Here is an 18,238-nt window from a genome sequence, read left to right on the forward strand (position 1 = left end):
ATGATAAATCTTGAAAGACTGCTGCATTACATATGTATTTGGAACTCTAATTGATCATTTGCTGTACATTCATCAAAAGCATGCTTTTATTCGTCGTAGTCACCTCTCTTCCGCAGGTTGCCCAAACTGTACATGGACTCATTCAGCTCTTTCAGCTGTTTCTCTTCTATTGTCGTAGGAAGACTTGAGGTGCCCTCGGAGTTGATTTTGGCGACCATGGAGTCCTCCACATGAGCCCACTTCCCAGAACTGAGGCGGAAGGTTTCGAGAGGAGGCTGGGAGGACGACTTCCAGGCACTTGTAGAATCAGATTCCCGCAAAGTATCCACAGCAACAAGAATAGAGCCTCTTGAATCAAGGCCAATCAGCTCAAGAACGTTTCCTGACAGCTGGAGGGTATCTTGGTGAGTTATCGTGTTGTCGCTTTCTAGAGTGTAGCAAAGAAGCTGTGAAGACCTGCTTCCAATGTTAGGAAAATTGTAGATATCACTAATGGTTATTAGAACGTACCCTTCAAGTGCAACAAAGATAGCCTTCACAGGATCGGCATTGCCTGCCGTAGGCTCAAGGGAAACATCCCAAATGCCGCGCACGGTAGTCTCTCCTTCTGCCCCAGGAAGCTGAACCTTCTGTAAAATCTGGTTCTCGAGCCAGTCCCACACAAGCAGATAGTTGTCGCCACCACCCGAGATGAGAACCTTGGGTTCGAACGAAGGGACGCACAGACTGCTAACAAATGAAGTGTGGCCAAAGCAGAACTGCTCAATTACATGTGCTTGGGGAACACCACGAGAGACACGGATGTGCTCATCACGATCCGCAGTCAGGATGTAATTCCGCTTGCCAACGGTCGAGTCTGCAGGCCGGGTGACGGAAATCAACTCCGTCAACAACGAAACGTGACCGATAATAACTTGGTGCTCGAAGTTTAGCGCAACTCGTTCTGCTTGGTTGGTCTTCGACAGAGCAGCCTGTCGCATTTGTTGCTCTAATGATTCAAGGTTGCGTTTGGTGTGCACCGTGAGGTTCGTAGCGGCTGGCTCATATGCTTTCGCTGGAGCCTGGACCTTCACGTACTCTCCACTCGGAATTAGTGGGAAGGTGTACACATCTCCGAATTTGTCACCCGTCAAGATGTTGTTCTCATCGGGAGTCAGAGTAAGCGCAGAGAGCTTCTTGGGCATTGTACTATAAATGATGAGTTTGGCGTGCTTGCAGATGGAAAAATAGGCACTCACCGAGCACTCAATTGCTGAAGTTTGCCTTCGCTGTCCAGGCTCAAGACTCGAACACATTTGTCCTCGGAGGTCATGATCACTACATATTTGCCGTGGGCAACAGTCAAGAGAGGAATGTTGGTCCAGGAGTTGGAAGCTTCTTTGTTCGAATCCTTAGGTTTTGAATCAGATTTGGACTCCTTCTGGTCCTCAGAGGTCGAAGATAGCTTCCTTCGCTTTTCTGGGGGGCCTTGGCTTTCAGATGCGGGAGCTGCGTCAGAGCTTTTATCCTCCGCATTGGCATCTACGGGTTGAGGCCACACATCCAGGCGCTGACCACTGGACGCATCGTAAGAGTAGAGATTGCGACCAGCAGTAGCGATAAGGATATCCGATTGGCCTGCTGACTGCCTGTTGACATATCGCAGACACTGGAATGGGTGTTGGAGACCGGCCATGATGAAGGGCTTTGATTCACGGAATGGGAATAATCAATGAGCTCACAAATTTGCCAATCGCTTACTACTTGTAGTCAAGAAGACAACAAATAACAGAAGTAAGAGCTCCCGAGATCCCTCTGATCGAATTCCGCCCATGTCTGTCCATCTTGGGCGGGTCCTACTTTTTACGTCACGTGATCCACTAGCGAGCGCACTACCAAAATTGATTTTCCCCAACTCGGCAAGCTCTTCTTTTCTTCTCTTCCATTCACCACCACAACAACAGACTTTCCCTTAAACAACCTATCTTCACCGAAATCAAGAAGAAATGGGGGGCAAGTCCGCAACCAAGTCTGCTTACTTTGAGAAGCTGCGTACTCTGTTAGTTTCACCTCAATGGCGCCTGGCAATTGACATGTTTCAAAATTTCTAACACTCTTGTGTTACAGTCTCAATGAGTACAGCACCATCTTCATCGTTGGAGTTGACAATGTCAGCTCCCAGCAGATGCACGAGATCCGTATCTCCCTCCGTGGAGAGGCCGTCGTCCTGATGGGTAAGAACACCATGGTTCGTCGTGCCCTTAAGGGTTTCGTCACCGAGAACCCCGAGTGGGAGCGTCTCCTTCCCCACGTCCGTGGCAACGTTGGTTTCATCTTCACCAACGGTGACCTCAAGTCCATCAAGGAGAAGATCCTTGCCAACCGTGTCGCTGCTCCCGCTCGTGCCGGTGCCATCGCCCCTGATGATGTCTGGATCCCCGGTGGTAACACTGGTATGGAGCCCGGTAAGACCGCCTTCTTCCAGGCTCTCGGTGTCCCCACCAAGATTGCTCGTGGTACCATTGAGATTGTTTCCGACCTCAAGCTCGTTGAGGCTGGCAACAAGGTCGGTGCCTCCGAGGCTACCCTCCTTAACCTGCTGAACATCTCTCCGTTCACCTACGGTATGGCCATCACCCAGGTCTACGAGAACGGTCAGTGCTTCGGCGCCGAGGTTCTCGACATCACCGATGAGCAGCTCTTGAGCGCCTTCTCCCAGGCTATTGCTACCGTCACTGCTGTCTCCCTGGCTGCCAACTACCCCACCCTTCCCTCCGTTATCCACTCCCTCATCAACGGATACAAGAAGGTCCTTGCTGCTGCCATCAGCACCGACTACAGCTGGGCTGAGATTGAGGATCTCAAGGACCGCATCGCTAACCCCGATGCGTACGCCTCTGCTGCCCCTGTCGCCGCCGCCGCCACCTCCGGTGGTGACGCCCCTGCCGCCGCAGCTCCCGCTGAGGATGAGGAGGAGTCCGATGAGGACATGGGCTTCGGTCTCTTCGACTAAGCGCTTCCTCGACGGGATGCGAATGCCATGTATTAGATTTACTTGAACGGGAGCTTGAAATAGCGACCGGGAATGAAACAACATGTCTTGGCAATGGATTTCCTTCGGAAACCTAGGACTCGTATGATGGACGTAGCTACGCCCATTGTTTGTTTCCGCAGAATTGGTGAGTTTTCAACTCTTCCCCCCCTCCCCCTTGCACCCACACCACCTCACATCACCCTGGCGGATGATTATAAATTTTTAACCCCGAGCATTTACGCCCCCCTCCGGGGCGCTCTGAAGATTAAAATAATGCAACAACAACACTCTAATTTTTTGATGACGCCATGCCTTTACCCTCACACATGCTCTTGACTTTGACTTTTGACTCCTCAATTTGCAAACAATTGCTAACTTGTGACAAGATTACAGATGCTCTTCATTCGACCTGCGATAGTAGTGCCGATATGTTGTCGCCGTAGACAATTTTGTAGTTGGAGGCTGTCGGAAATCCTGTTCGCTATCTCTATTTGTGCAGCTGCCGTAATAGATGGTTGCTCAATGAAAATATCGTTCTCCAAAAATTTGTTCTTCGTAATGGTCAGCTCCCGAGTACTCGTGGCGTGCCCAGCACCATGTATGCCCAGCGGGTAGTAAATCGTAGCATTTTGTATCTTTTGTATGGCGACTCCATACGAAAGGTACATGCACCTTCTTTACACCAAACTTCCGGGCACTTCCCTACGACCTGTCACTTTGCACCTTTCAGTTTCCTATCCGACTCCTAATATCCAACTATTTCGACCATCCGGCTTCAACAATGTGGCCACAAAAGGCCCCATACGGAAAATACCTTCGATACCAATGTCTCTAGATCTCGTTATCCCGGACTCTTCCTACTCGAGGAACTGGGGTTAGCCTCCTTCTCCATACGAGGTTCGCGCGAACGCCAGAGCTCAACCCGGTGCCGGAACTACCATCAGTAGCAGGACTTTTTTCGACATCAACGAGGAAGGTCCTTAAGGCAAACCCCTCAGGGCAAACCCCCGCCCGCGTTTTCCGAAACAAAAATCTTCTCGTTAAATGGGGCACAGAAGTGAAGATCTCTGAAGCTCATAGTCTTTTTGCTATCGGCCAGTTCGACGATATCCCGGTACCGCAGGTCTTCGGGTGGTCCATTGATGGAGGCGAAACATTCATTTTTATGGAATATCTTCAGGGTCAAACTCTAGAGCAGGCATGGGACTCTATGGACGTGAATCATCGTATCTCGGTTTGCCATGAGCTCCGGAAGATCATTGATGCTCTTCGTCAAATCAAGCAGGACCCTTCAGACCCTTTTATCGGTATGTACAATGACTCTAATGTCAGAAGCAAACACGTCAACCTACTGGGCTTTCACCAATAATGAGATTCGATCCTCTTTTTGTGGCTCATTTTCCCTGTAACTATAGCTGGCTTTCACTACATGTTTAACAACCAAGAAGACCTCTGGCGAAAGAGGTTGTTTTGCACTCGATTAATTGGCTACCATTAGAGAGCTATCATAAGTTATAGGACTACAGAAGATATTAGGATGGTTTCAGTAGACGACCCTATGATAGCTTGCTTAGGAACATTAAGTAAAATGGATTTTATGAGAGGAAAGTGGTTTCCAAAATCTACAAGCTCATTAATACGTAGGCACAACTTACTGCCGTTTCTTCTATGTGAGCGCCCCGCCTGTATAAACGGGGCCCGGGGCCCGTGGGCGGGTACCTGCCATCCGCCAGCTACCCGCTCCAGGGCGCGTGGACGCTAAGTACTTTAACCACTCGGCCACACTTGCGGGGGTTTCTCTGATACTCAATAAGCATGATCGTTGTCCCTATACTATAGAACATTCATCCCATGTGTAGTTAGCCCTCATTAGTCACCAACAGTTGCAGGAAGTGCGAAATGGATAAATTGTACTGTTTACTTCTTCTTTCTTCTACTAGGTACAACTCGCAGAAAGTGAGATAACTCCGATTTGACGGATAAAGTCCAAGAGGAATCGACAGGAGGAAAGTCCCACAAGCAACCCACGGCAGCCTGAATAATTACTCGCCCAATCTGATCGAGATAGCCTGGAGTGAAGGGCCGAAGAAAGAGACCTCGCTGAAGAGGTATTACAAAGAGCACTTCAGAATTCAGAATATGAGGTGGAGGCACAAGCTCTTATTTCAAACTCTGAGCACTTTCCAGAAGAACCACATGCTTTGGCAGAGACCAGGTAGAGTAGCGAAGAAAAATGATTTGCATCCTACAAATTACGTCCGCTCCATCCACCGCTGCAGAACAGCAGCAACTTCCAAACTATTCTTCTCCATGAAAACCATATGTCCATTCCCATGGATACCGATATCCCCCAGCTGGAGGTGTTTCGCGGGGACTCCCGCCTGTTGCAAGAACCGGACCGTGCACCAGTCATATGGCGCGTGGTACGACGATTCAGTCGTCAGGACCAAGACGGGCACCTTTGCAAGGTTGACGAGTTTTCTCGGTGCGGGGGAATCAGCCTGGATTACGCAGTCTGAATACAACGACGAGTTGGAAGGGATAACATGTTTCACGAGGTCAACCGGATCGGCTAGGGCTGGTGAGTAGGTTATCGGGATATCGGTAAGTCCGTAGGCGCGCGTAGAGGAGTTGCTGAAGACGGCGTCCTGGAAAGGAGGGCCGGTGGGTTCGATCGAGACGATCGAGTGGACGAGCTTTGGTCGCACATCTGCAATCAGCCACGGCATGGCTCCGCCCTGTGAGTGGGAGAGGAGGATGACGGGGGATCCGATGGTGTCGAGTAGGGCAGCGCCGGCGGCCTGCACGGTTGATTGCTGGTAGGTTGCTGAACTGAGGAACTCGACTGTCGAGGAATAGTATGTGTCGAAATTTCGGTCGCCCATAATGCCTGTTCCGTTCCACTGGGTATGTAGCGATGCTTGCGGCCAGAGGTTGTATAAATTTGGTGCGGTGAAGCGTTGCTGTAACAGCTCAGCGCTGTAGGTGCTCATCGTCCCATTGCCAGGGAACCAGGCACTGCGGCCGCGGAAGGTTTGGTCGATGATATAGCATGCATATCCTTGAGAGAGGAAGTAAGAGGCCCAGCCTTCTCCTCCGTCAGGTTTGTTGAGCCAATTCTGCCAGCATCACGGTTAAGATCTGGGAAATGAAAGAAGCGGTGACTTCAATGATACTTACAGTGCCTGTTTGAGCTTGGCCATGGATGAAGACAATTGGATATGGTTTAGTAACACCCGCGACCGGAGTTAGTTTTTCCACATACATTTGATCGGCGAAGACATGCTGGCCAGCACTATTCAGAATATATTGTCCTCCAACATACATGTACGATCGCTGGGCTGGCACCTCACTGCACCAGCCTGAAGCGGCAACAATTGCCCCGATCAATAATAAACCTATTTTGAGATGCATCTTGAGAGGATAGGGGATCAAAACAAGAATAAGGTTTTATTACTCAATTTATAGCAAATGCTAAGATGATTTTGCCGAATTTCCTCCGCGGTGGGGAGCTTTGATGTCAATTGGCCCCATGGGGAACAGAAGCGAAATGAAGAGACGGCCCTTAGACTTTGCCAAGTGAACCTTGGACTTCACCCCTGTTCTAAGATTTTGTAACGGTAGATTCTCTTGAAATCTCTTTCTATGGATATTATGAGTAATACGAGAAAAATGGTTGGAACGTCCTCCCCTTTAATATAGTTCGCCATCATCTCCTTGTTACTGTCACACTCTTTTTCTGTCACTCTTTTCTTCCTCAACAGCCATGGATCCCACTCTTATAATTCTGTGGGTATTTACATGGGTGGCAATTGTCTTAATTATCCTTCGGCTGCTAGTACGCAAGTTGAAGAGATTCCAGTTTGTCCTGGGCGATTATCTCGCAATGGGAGCAATCCTCTGTGCGCTCGTACGACTCGCCTTGGTACATGTCATTATCATCTGGGGAACCAATAATATGTCTACGACGTTCAGAAATACGCATCATTTCACACCCGACGAGATCCGTCGTAGAGAGATCGCGAGCAAATTTGTGCTCGTCAATCGAGTGTTCTATAATTCCTAGTACGTCATCGGTTACATGGAATTCAGGGTCCACCTAGTAATTTTTTATACTCATTATTCTTTCAGTCTCTGGTTGCAGAAGTTGGTTCTGCTTGATACCTACGGCAGACTGCTCACACACCTTCGCTGGGAGAAGGTCACGATGATTTCGTATATCGGGATATTCGCAGTGACGTATATAGTCGTCCAGATTGTGACTTTCACCGAGTGCGATCCATTCAATCATTACTGGATCGTATTGCCGGACCCTGGTATTCCTTTTCTTTGTTTGTCGTATCTGTTGAACCTTCTAACACAATGCAGGCATATGCTGCCAGGCACAGCTCCAATTAATCGTGCTCGGTATGCCTTCTGTGAGGAAGTTCGTTTCAAATTATTACATCTCTAACGTTCGAGTTTCCTCAGGTGTCCTAAATATCATCACCGATGTTATGCTTATCGCCTTGCCGATTCCAGTTCTGGTTATAGTTAAACGATCTGTTGTTGAGTAAGCTTGACCCGACCTACCTCAACCATGCATCTTGTTGATGCGGTCTCTTCAGGAAAATCCAACTAGCCATCCTCTTCGCTGTCGGCCTCTTCATCGTCGCAATCACCATTGCTAGACTGCCTCAAAACGCTAAAAATTCCACTGTACAAGTGAATAGAACGACGTGGGCGTCTGTCGAGCTACTCGCTGCCGCTATCGTAGCAAATGCTCCCGTCCTGTACGGACTCCTGAAGGGACAGAAGAAGAAGTCGAAGCAAGCCGCATCAGGAACTGGATCAACTGGGCCGTCGTGGCCGGGACATCAAAAGAGATCAGCAAATGAGCCCGAATTCGAAATGCAGGGGGCCCGTCACAGTAAGAGAGGGTCTGCTCTCGGTTCAGATATATCATCCAGGAAGTATATAGATATCGATGGCCAGAGTAGCCAGTCGTTGACTCGAAGCCTGGACAAATATGAAGCATAATATACAAGGCTCTGACCCGAGCTAAATGTATAATTTATTTGAATCAATTGTAATCAATTGTGCGCTGTCGACAGTGGATCACCTTTACCCAAAAAAGGAATATGCATCGCCGATTTGGTCCCCCAGCCCCAGGAGTAGATATGGAATAAATTTGACCACTTAACTGCCTTTGCCCCATATAAAATTTTTCCTCCTGACACGCAATTAGATTATGTCTTTACGAATATCCAGAATAAGCCGATGCATTCGGAAGCATTAATACGAATCATTGAGCTAGACACGGTGGTTGACTTTTGGTTATGTTGCCAGCTCGGTTTAGTCACTTCAAGCTTATTCAAACGAGTGATGTCAATCAAATACCTAAGTTGGGGTAATATATAGCCCTGCAGGAGACTAGACACATGTTCGGTTTTGCTAAGCATTTCAAATCTTGATGGGCCAAAGAGCTAGGGAGATCTATCGCATATAGCTTCCAATATTATTCGGGTGCAGACTCAACCTACAAGAAGCCTTTACATTTTGCATTATTACATACATATGGAAGTCATAAAAAATGGAATCTTAAAATCACAACCCCATATCCCCAGCCACACAAACAGCAACTCCAAGGGCCCACTCAGATCCCATGACCTCTGCTGCAGTGATTCTCGACCCCGAATCGGGATGCAACATCGCGTAGACCACATTTCGGTGACGCTTTTGAATTCCGAGGTATTAGATAAGTTTCTCATGCCCAGTCTCACTAGGAATAGACGATAGATATAACTTACCTTTTCAAGGACCTGTATGGGTCTATAGCCATGTTTCTCCAGACGACAGTGGAGGTAATCGGCAAAGGATTTATCAGGATCAACTCTCTGGGCGCTGTGCCAGAGAAATTCGCCGGATTGTAGTAACATGCAGATTATGCCGCATGCCCATATATCTCCCGCTTTGAAAGCAGAGACGTCTTGATTTGGATAGCTTTGACGGCGAGAGCCACGGCGGCTGGAAAATCTCTCGGGAGGGAGATAAGGAACACTGGAATCCGAGACCCGTCTCCGAAGGCACAGGTTCGGCTTAGATTGAGAATCCAGAGCTGAGTTGGAGTTTTGTGCCGAAGAGGATGATGTGAGATTACCACTATGTGATAGTTGGGCTAGTTCTCGAATTGCGTTTTCGTCTTCACCAAAACCACCCACTTTCACTGCGCCCTGGATCGTTAGGAGTATATGTTCTGGCCTTATGTCGCCATGGGTAATATGATTTCCATGTAAAAAGGCCACTGCTCGTAGGATTTGTATAGCTATACAGTCCAACTCCTCGGTGGACAGTTTCTGGCTTGGTTTCCTTTTTTGTGAAAGAAAAGAGTGTAGATTGCCGCCAGCGTAGTACGGCACAACAAGACAAAGATTCCGTTGCTTATTATAGAGAATGTCGATGATCGGGACAATATTAGGGTGGCACAGAGAAACATTTCGACTTGGGTTTTGGAGCGGCTTGGCTGGTGGAAACATGGTGGTTTTGGCGTGGCGAAACACTTTGACTGCATAGAGTTCCTTAATTGTATCGGATGCAGAAGCTCGCCTCATTCTCCCCAGTATATGACTCTGCGTGGGATTTGCTGGCGATGTGGTTTGGTCAAAAACCGGTACTTTCTTTTCGTATAATTCAACAGTATTGAGGTCGTCGTAATAGAGGACTTTCTTGAATTTCCCATAATCCTTGATCGATGTCTGCAATGCTCCCTCTGTAATTCTTTGCTTCTGATCTGACTCATAGGAATGCGTAGCCTTCTCTTGTAGAGGAGAAGCGCCCGCAAGTCCCAGAGAACCTTGACCTGACAAGGTTGTTCTCGAAGGAGAACCACCCTCATGTTCAGGTGTCAACCATCCCCACCCGGATACGATATTGGTTAGTTTATCGAGGATGTGAGGGCTCTCAAAATCTCCCATCTCTCTGCCATCGTCCTTGATTATATGGTGAACATGAGATGACAAGGAGCGCACAGGTAATTTGACTTGCGCGAAGGGATGGTGTGCAGGAGTATCTTGAGACCCCTTCTTTTGCATTCTCTATTTCTGCGTTTGGTGAATGATGGATCTTTGTTGACTGTTTCTAGTGGAAACTATGGGGTTCCTGCTAAACAAAACTCGCGGATATTTACGAAGTCCAATACGAGAAAAGGTCCGAGAAGAGCTGGTCGTCCTTGATATATGACGTAACTATGAATCGTCTTGTATATCCATCCATGGATCACTCCCGAGGTCATATCCATGGGTTGACCAAATTTATTTGTCATATACTCCTAGCCCATCGCGACAGCTAGATTTTACATTCGACTGTGTTGAGTGCGCAGATAATTTGAGATGTGAAAGCGGATGGCAAAGTTAAAGGAGGTTGGAATGAGGAGATAGAGGTTGAGAAGCTTGAACCCTTCTCAAGTAGTTGTGGGCAGCCGGTCTAGCTTTCTAGTTATTTGGGTTGTTTAGATTGCCCAGTGTAGAACTTAATGCTCAATGACCTTGCCCGTAGGCAAGAATCATCATCTGTAAATCCATGCAAATCCCGCTTTGGCCTTATCACAAAGGAGGTACCAATTGAGCTAGGATTCATCGATCTCCTCTCCCTGTGCAGGAGGATGAACAAACATCAAGCCCACCAGGCACAACACGAACGACCCTGCCAGCCCATAATATGGCAGCCCAAGCGACACACCTCCTAGTTCCATTCCCGTCTCAAATAACCACGCAAGTGCCGGCCCAGCGAACAGAGACCCTATTGTTATAACTATACCGATGGCCGTATTTAATTTGGACGTGTCCTCTGGTCCCACATAGCTGGTTGCTAGCGAGCGACACAGCGGGGCCAGACCCGATCCCAGGCTATGAATCGCTAGCCCAGCGATCACCAATCCTATCTGTGATGCAGCCATGTAGAATGCTCCGACGGCGGCAATTGCAACTGAGGCACGGGCGAGCATCAAATCTTTGACAGGTGCACGCTGGTGTCGCAAGAGTATCTTGGAGAGTAGAGGAAGTGTAAAGAGCAGGACTCCCATATGGATGACCCCGCGGAGGGTCAAAAGATAGCCTGTTTTGGAGAGAGGCCAATCAAAGCGCTTGCTAATGTACTGTGCCAAAAACTGTGAAGTACTTAGGGCCTCGGGTACAGCTGTGAGAAATGTGGCCAAGACCAGAATCAAAGAAGGTGACTTCAGCAATGCGATGGAAGAGCCGAGGTGAAGGGACTGAGATACGCGCGATCGGAAGCTACGAGACCCTTCTTCTGACTCGGCATGATCTTGCTCGGAGGTGGAGTCTTGCTTTGATGGTGACAATGTCTCGGGAACGAAGAAGAGCGGGATTAGAGCGGCCAGATTGGTCAAGAAGGCGATGAAGGTTGAAACCCAAGGTGAGAATATTTCCATAAAGATGGAGGAAATAGCTGGCCCAACAGAGGCACCGACCAGACTGGCGAATGCCATGAGGAAGAATGTGGAAGCTCTTTTTGTATATGTTAGATATTCATATGATTTATCGAGATGGGTGTCTATCAAAACATACCGGTCTGATTGAACTACCAAATCGGACGCGATCGAGTACAGATTAGCGATAAGCACGGTATTTCCACCACCGACGATAGCAAACAATGGACCAGCCAGGATGAACTGAACTGGAATGATGCTAGGTAAAGCAATTACAGCTAATTCCCAGGCCAAGGATAGTGATGTTCCAAACGTTGACAGAATAATGATGGGTTTTCGACCGATTCTACACACAAATCAGTTTTCATTTCTTTCAAATAAATTCAAAGATCGTCCGAACCTGTCAGCTAAAGCTCCAAATGGAAACGCCACAATAAGACCTATAGCAACCCGTCAGCATCGGATAGCTTGATGCTAAGGCAGATAACCATGCATGGTCCGTACCAACTACAGCCTCCACAAGGGGGAGGTAGCCATTTAGATAAGCCAACTTGGACTGGATTTTATCAGTCTTGCAGAGCTCTTTAGTTGGGGCGCCTTCAGCATATCGACTGCAGAGGTTGTTTTCGATGAGTTGAGTCAGGGGTACATTGAGCAAGGCCCCCGCAGCGGACAGGCAGAAGATGACAGCAGACAACCAGTAAATTGATGACCATCTCGTGACTTTCCGCTGCCCACCAAGAAGTGGTGAGGTCTCTTCAAGCATATTACGTGGATAATTGTAGGATATGGCTGAGGCGAGAAAAGGGGAATGTTGGCGAGTCATGCGACCGCTTATCTTAAGTCAAAGGGCGCTAACCAACATTTGAATGCAACCTTGATTGGAAATCGAGTCCTCATCGAGTATTTTGGAAGATCAAGTTGAAGTACATGAGATCTGAAATTTGAATATTTTATGGATGTTCGGTTTAAACCCCTAGGGAGTACACCATGTCATCAGCTTCATCTGCGAGTTGATCATAAGTGCGAGCTTGGAGAAATGTGGGTTATCAAACGATCTTTCAATTTCCTGGGAAATGAAGGAACCGTAAAATCATTCACCCTGTTAACTGAGACAATTTGCCATTTGCGCTTTATAAGATAACTTAAATTTGAACAGTGTGGCCGTCCATATCAATTATAAATTATAGTAAGACCCACTAAGCTAGGAATACTTTCCCCTTTGCCCTCTGCTTTCCCTTCTCTCTGAGCCTAGCACCATATATCCATATGATAAAAGGCGCTGGTACACCGAAACCTATCATAATGAACGCCAAAGTGCTGTTCCCCCATCCATATCCAAGACGATCGAACAGAGCTGGCGCGAATATAGGGAAGCAAAACCCGAAGATACTTCGTAAGAATTGACTGGACGCATTTGCCGATGCTACATACTCACTGTAAGATTCCATTACATACTGCTGCATGGCCTGAGTACTGAGGATCACTCCACAGCCAAACACCGCTGCTCCAATGTCGACCACGATCCATGGAGCTATTGCTTCCGCTGACCAACCGTACCAAAACAGACCAGCTATCAGGAAAAAAATTCCTGGGATCATCAAGGGAATTCGATATTCAGGTGCAGTTTGTCCTCGCTTGCGTGTAAGGTACTTCCAGAGCCAGTCGGTGATACGAGCGCCACCTTGAGCGGCGACGGTGTAGCCGACCACAAGAGCGACATAGTGAACACCACTGATTAACACCGATTGATGATAATTGTCTCTCCAGAGGGAGGCAAAGCTGGTGAGGACCAGGAAGAGAACGCCAAAGTTGTAGGCGAGAAAGACAGACATGATTTGAATAGTCGGCTGGGTCGCTAGCATCCAGCACGGTCGTGCGAGACTATAGCAGAGCTTTCTTCCCAGTGGTTGGCTGTGAATATCGGTTTTGGTATGGAAAGGCCTGCCCGTCTCCTTTTGCAATTTGAGAGCCTTTCGATGAAGCAACAAACGGTGATAAGTTTCCGGAAAGAAGAAGAGTGCATAAACAATCAAAGCACCATCGAAAATGGAAATGACCCAGAAAAGCTACCTCCATCCGATTTTTGTCGTGATGATACCGCCGAGGATAGGTCCAATAGCTGGACCCAACAAAGGCACGAAAGTTGCGATTGCAAAAGAATGGCCGCGCTGCTCTGCAGGCCAACAGTCCCCCAGAACCGGGGTTGAGATCGCATACTCTGCACTGGCTCCCAGGCCACTCAGAATTCGTCCAGCCAGTAGAAGGCCCCTGGTCTGAGAAAAGCCGCAGACTGTGTTCCACAGCAGATACCAGGTTGAAGAAAGGATCCATACCCATCGACGACCAAATACTTCAGCCAGGGGAGCGAGAACCATCGGTCCAAAGGCAAAAGCAAGCACAAAAATCGAGACTACCATGTTGGCTTCACTCTCGCTGATGCTGAGGTCGTCACCAATATTGCCCAACGCCGGTGCTAACATAGATGCGCTCATCAGGGTCACCATGCCCCCCATAGAGCATGGTAAAGTGATGCCCCATCGTTTGGACAGGGTCCAATTGAATGGACAGTCGGGGTCATCTATTCCGTTCCAGTTTACGAGTAATTCGTCGTTTGCAGGATCGGGATCGGTGTGTATCGGTGCTTCGCTTAGCTCGGGGGCACTTGGTTTTTCCATTTAATTTTAAACGTCGATGTAAGAAACAACATAAGAAGCAATAAATGGAATGAAAATCGAACAGTTCGTTAGTCAAAAAAAAGAAGAAAAGAAGAAAAACGGGAAAAGCAATGATTTTAATAATTTATAATACCTGGTCGGACTAGGTAACTACAACGGTATAGTATACTCCGCAGACTATTTGGAAATAATATTCCAAAAGTGCAGGGATCAACAATCATTTCCGTCTCTTCCGGATCATCTGTTGTCTTATCTTTTTTTTTCTTTACTAAAGACCATGCATTCAAACACCAACACCGTCGGGAATGGCATCCTGGTCCGATCTTATCTGATCTAGGCGTTTGGCCCCCAAACCAAGGGTCAGGGTGGGGTGCGCGGCTGCCTGATGTCACATAGATCCCTGTCATCTACCACTATCTTCGTCATCATTCGCCATTACTAACCAATCAAGCTCACAGAAGGGAAGAGTATTACTTTACTTATTTCCTGCAAGCATGAGCTCAGAGCCCTTGAAGATATGCTTTTAACACCGCTTTTCAAAGCACAGATTCACAGGCTTGAGATGTGGCCAGAATTGTGTTAGCCCTCCGCTATCTAAGCAAGAGCTTCTTGTAATTTGATCGCCATAGAATGCCAAAAACCAAGAAACATACTGCTCTGGTTTCTGTCAGTGATGGGGGAGTCGAAGGCTATCATCACACATGTGTGAAATGCTACAATTTACGCGAGCCAGCTGGTGACATTTGGATTGCTATAATTTTGGTCCCAGATAGGGGAGGACTGTTAGTTCGATTTCTATGACTACATGACATGGACCGCGGTCAGACTTGACTCTGCTGCGGACGACGCTAGAAATTGCATGAATCAGTAATACGAATGACTGTTAGAAGAAGCTATCTCTGGAACCTAAGTCTACAACACCTGAATAGTAACCTTCAGTGGATCCCGAGGCTCTCGCAACATTTTAGTTGGTGATAATCCGCACGATAATCCCACAATTCCTAGGAATGTTATTTCAAGCGAGAAGAGGGTTGATCGACTCTCCAAATGATACGCCAGAAATCAGAGACGAAAGAACCACCTTCTTCCAAAAGCTCCTGGAAACTTTCGTTTTCACCAATTTGTCCAAGAATAGAAACAACATAACATGTCACTAGATTCCTCAGGGCGTCAAGCTTACTATCGTAACTTGGTGGCGTGTTCAAGTAGACGAATCGAACAAGCTCCACAATACCACTGACCCCCGTGTCATATAGCTTGAAGCTTTTCAGAGTTTGATACAACTTGGAAAGGACCAGCTGGCTCAACGGCTCTATGCCATATTTGTCGGCCAGCACATAGAGTCGGGCTTGTTCGAGAAACACAGGGGTGAAATCTTCCCAAGACCCGGTGTTTTTAGGGGGTGTGAAAGTATCACCCAAGTCCTCACTTTGGCTTGAGACGACAAGGCTCCCTTCAAATGCATTGTGCAATTGTTTAGTCCAGAAACTTCTTTCCTTGTATGGCATTTCAGGATCATCATTGGAGAAGGGATCGGACGGAGGGTATTTGGATGGAAGGGACGCATATCTATAGCGAAACGCAGGGATGGGCTCCGGTTCAGGCTCAGGTATAGGCTCCAGCTCCGGCTCAGGCTCCGGTATAGCGTCGTACGAGCCCAAATTAAAGCGAGGAAACTTGCCAGCAACGAGGCGAAATGAAGGGGGAGTGTAATCTCGGCAATAGGCAAATTCACATAACCGAGCGAATGTGTCAACGTCGACCTCTGACCAGTCAACGTGTCTTGTTTTTGCCTCCATCATTTCGCCATTCATGAGAGCATTCAGGCTTCGAGAAAGCCCCGCAAAAGCAGAAGAATGAACGGTAATTTGCTTCTTATCGGCACCTACCGTAAAGGTGAATAAGGGCGAAGAAAGATACCTATCTAAGAGCATTAGACCTAAGACATGACGAGATTGCCATGAACCACCCACCTGCCGAAAGCGCTTTCCATTTGGAATGATGATCAACCAGAGAAGCAAAATGAAAATGCTCTGTCTTGTAAGAGCGAGAAATATCACGAGCACCGGTACGAGCTATAGGATGGAAGAAGGTAAAACATTCATCTACCTATGGACCTAATTAAAGAGGGGCTGGCTCACATGACTGCAACTAGACCTCCGCAAAGCTCACAAAGCCCAAAGCCCAACCCGCCCCAACCCACCAATGGGCTGGATTTTGGGACCGGTCCTTAGGCTCACCGATGGGCCGTGGGCCCGGGGTAAGGGCTTATTGGGCTTTCGTGGGGGCCCAATGGGCCCCAAACAATACAAAAGTTCCGAAAAACGCGACTTTTTTAATTACCCTCGTTTCAAAGCGCGATAAAACGCGATAAAACGCGTGATTTATAAACTACAGAGGTTCACTTATCCTGTACAAATCACAACTGCATGTATATATCAACCTTTTCTGCTGTGTCTCAATCTCCATCGAATTTTCAAATTGAAATATATACTTACATAGCTACTATAATTCTAAGTTCCAAACTTAAACTCTATATGATTAGTAGAAGCTTAGAATACAGCTTATAAGACGCCAGGTTATACGCGCCAAGACTCCCATGAATGGGCAGTGGATTGGGCTGGGCTTCAAATGTGAGGCCCACAGCCCACTGAGGGTTAGGCTTTGGGTCTGGGGTCTGGGCCCATTTATGAACTGCAACAAGCGATAGTCCTTGTTCTTTATGATCACGCTGGCTTGGTCCTAAATTCATCGTGATCACCTGAGCGCGCATAGACAATACGACACAATGACTGCAATACTTCAGGGATATACCTCAATACCACTGCCGCACATATAGTTTGACCCACTTTACCTTATTTAAGCTTGGCACATGTAGCTCTCCCAAGGTGGTACATCGCAAATCATACATTGTACACGCCTCCTAAGATCATAAAGGCTCATTTATAGAAACCCTGATCTCGAGATAATATTTGCAGAAAAGAAGAAAAAGGAAACAGATTCATATATTATATGGCAGAAATCTCGGGTACAGCAATGTATGGTAAAAATGACAGATGTGTATGACTCTGGCTAAAATGACAAAAATCCACTATTTGACAATCTGCTCGGACATAACTGACTAAGCTTTATATGCAATTATTATGGGGCCCAGTCATGTATTGTAACATGGCTTTCGACATGATATATCAGCACACGCCATATGTAGACCCACCTTCCCTTTTCGGAAGGAAACATCCCCCTCACAAATCCAATTCCCAACACTCCCCATAATGCCCCTCCCCGAAAGCCCCATGATCATCTGAACTAACAAGCCGATAACCCTCCTTTGCATACAGTCTTCTAGCCGAAACAAGCACATTCTGCGTCCAAAGCCGAATCTGCGCATACCCCGTCTCGCGCGCAAACCGCGTACACTGCTGAATCAAAGCACTACCAAGCCCGAGGCCCCGCGCGCTGGGCTCAACAAGGAGGAGACGAAGCTTGGCCGTGTTGACGAGTTCTCTGTCTCGAATGAGAACTATACAGCCTAGGAACTCGTCGTTGCGCTCGGCGATCCAGCACCGGTCAGTGGATGCGTCGTAGTTATCGAGGAATTCTGCGCCCACTTTGCATACTAGCGCTTCCATTTTTGTGCCCCAGCCTTGTTCTTTTTCGTATAGTGCTGCGTGGCGGTGGATTATCTGGCCTATATCCCCTGGTCGGTGGGTGCGTAGTGTGTATCCCGGGGATTGGAGTTCTTGGGGGGTTTGGGGATTCATTGTGCAGTGGATGTTTTGATGGGTTGGATTTATATTGTAATAGGGAAAAAAAAGTGATCGTGGGTGGCTAGGGGTAAACTCGATATAGATCTATATTTTATTGCTTGGAACACTTCCTTATCGCGACATGTCATTGGAAGGGCGTGGACTAAAAGGGAATATATTCGAAGAAAAATGACCCACACCAGGCAATGGATTTAGACTTTGGTATGTGCGATAGAAAAATATAGACGAATTAGATCCAGAACAACACGGATATCGCATTCAATGCATTCAATCCAAGTGGTATACAGCTGCAAAACATGAGGTCAAGACAGGGCGCCCTGACCATACATAAACCAGACCTCCGGGCATGCAATGG

General features: G+C 47.6%; 10 protein-coding genes across 10 annotated transcripts; 3 read left to right on the forward strand and 7 right to left on the reverse strand.

Annotated features, from left to right (window-relative positions):
* Positions 1 to 86: 86 nt before the first annotated feature.
* Positions 87 to 1,675, reverse strand: trm82 (putative tRNA methyltransferase; the record flags this gene model as incomplete). Its single annotated transcript, XM_016748286.1, has 3 exons — positions 87 to 456; positions 511 to 1,188; positions 1,239 to 1,675. 3 exons carry the CDS (start codon positions 1,673 to 1,675, stop codon positions 87 to 89), a joined length of 1,485 nt encoding a protein of 494 aa, XP_016595128.1.
* Positions 1,676 to 1,985: 310 nt separating this feature from the next.
* Positions 1,986 to 2,992, forward strand: PEX2_110210 (60S ribosomal protein uL10; the record flags this gene model as incomplete). The annotated part of the gene is made up of 2 exons (XM_016748287.1): positions 1,986 to 2,038; positions 2,107 to 2,992. The coding sequence occupies 2 exons, from the start codon at positions 1,986 to 1,988 to the stop codon at positions 2,990 to 2,992; spliced, it is 939 nt and encodes a 312-aa protein (XP_016595129.1).
* An 846-nt stretch (positions 2,993 to 3,838) lies between these two features.
* PEX2_110220 (uncharacterized protein) lies at positions 3,839 to 4,382 on the forward strand (the record flags this gene model as incomplete). Its single annotated transcript, XM_016748288.1, has 2 exons — positions 3,839 to 3,887; positions 3,964 to 4,382. The coding sequence occupies 2 exons, from the start codon at positions 3,839 to 3,841 to the stop codon at positions 4,380 to 4,382; spliced, it is 468 nt and encodes a 155-aa protein (XP_016595130.1).
* Positions 4,383 to 5,265: 883 nt separating this feature from the next.
* On the reverse strand, positions 5,266 to 6,280 carry PEX2_110230 (alpha/beta hydrolase; the record flags this gene model as incomplete). The annotated part of the gene is made up of 2 exons (XM_016748289.1): positions 5,266 to 6,132; positions 6,194 to 6,280. The coding sequence occupies 2 exons, from the start codon at positions 6,278 to 6,280 to the stop codon at positions 5,266 to 5,268; spliced, it is 954 nt and encodes a 317-aa protein (XP_016595131.1).
* Positions 6,281 to 6,779: 499 nt separating this feature from the next.
* Positions 6,780 to 8,032, forward strand: PEX2_110240 (uncharacterized protein; the record flags this gene model as incomplete). Its single annotated transcript, XM_016748290.1, has 4 exons — positions 6,780 to 7,078; positions 7,145 to 7,329; positions 7,382 to 7,565; positions 7,621 to 8,032. 4 exons carry the CDS (start codon positions 6,780 to 6,782, stop codon positions 8,030 to 8,032), a joined length of 1,080 nt encoding a protein of 359 aa, XP_016595132.1.
* Positions 8,033 to 10,616: 2,584 nt separating this feature from the next.
* On the reverse strand, positions 10,617 to 12,204 carry PEX2_110250 (Major facilitator superfamily domain, general substrate transporter; the record flags this gene model as incomplete). Its single annotated transcript, XM_016748291.1, has 4 exons — positions 10,617 to 11,517; positions 11,578 to 11,784; positions 11,839 to 11,878; positions 11,943 to 12,204. 4 exons carry the CDS (start codon positions 12,202 to 12,204, stop codon positions 10,617 to 10,619), a joined length of 1,410 nt encoding a protein of 469 aa, XP_016595133.1.
* A 433-nt stretch (positions 12,205 to 12,637) lies between these two features.
* PEX2_110260 (Major facilitator superfamily domain, general substrate transporter) lies at positions 12,638 to 13,273 on the reverse strand (the record flags this gene model as incomplete). The annotated part of the gene is made up of 1 exon (XM_016748292.1): positions 12,638 to 13,273. One exon carries the CDS (start codon positions 13,271 to 13,273, stop codon positions 12,638 to 12,640), a length of 636 nt encoding a protein of 211 aa, XP_016595134.1.
* A 234-nt stretch (positions 13,274 to 13,507) lies between these two features.
* On the reverse strand, positions 13,508 to 14,116 carry PEX2_110270 (Major facilitator superfamily domain, general substrate transporter; the record flags this gene model as incomplete). The annotated part of the gene is made up of 1 exon (XM_016748293.1): positions 13,508 to 14,116. The coding sequence occupies one exon, from the start codon at positions 14,114 to 14,116 to the stop codon at positions 13,508 to 13,510; it is 609 nt and encodes a 202-aa protein (XP_016595135.1).
* Positions 14,117 to 15,126: 1,010 nt separating this feature from the next.
* PEX2_110280 (uncharacterized protein) lies at positions 15,127 to 16,109 on the reverse strand (the record flags this gene model as incomplete). The annotated part of the gene is made up of 2 exons (XM_016748294.1): positions 15,127 to 16,036; positions 16,090 to 16,109. 2 exons carry the CDS (start codon positions 16,107 to 16,109, stop codon positions 15,127 to 15,129), a joined length of 930 nt encoding a protein of 309 aa, XP_016595136.1.
* Positions 16,110 to 17,358: 1,249 nt separating this feature from the next.
* On the reverse strand, positions 17,359 to 17,877 carry PEX2_110290 (GNAT family N-acetyltransferase; the record flags this gene model as incomplete). The annotated part of the gene is made up of 1 exon (XM_016748295.1): positions 17,359 to 17,877. One exon carries the CDS (start codon positions 17,875 to 17,877, stop codon positions 17,359 to 17,361), a length of 519 nt encoding a protein of 172 aa, XP_016595137.1.
* Positions 17,878 to 18,238: the final 361 nt, after the last annotated feature.

Source organism: Penicillium expansum (assembly GCF_000769745.1).
Source record: "Penicillium expansum strain MD-8 chromosome Unknown contig378, whole genome shotgun sequence".
Taxonomy (NCBI): Eukaryota; Fungi; Ascomycota; class Eurotiomycetes; order Eurotiales; family Aspergillaceae; genus Penicillium; species Penicillium expansum.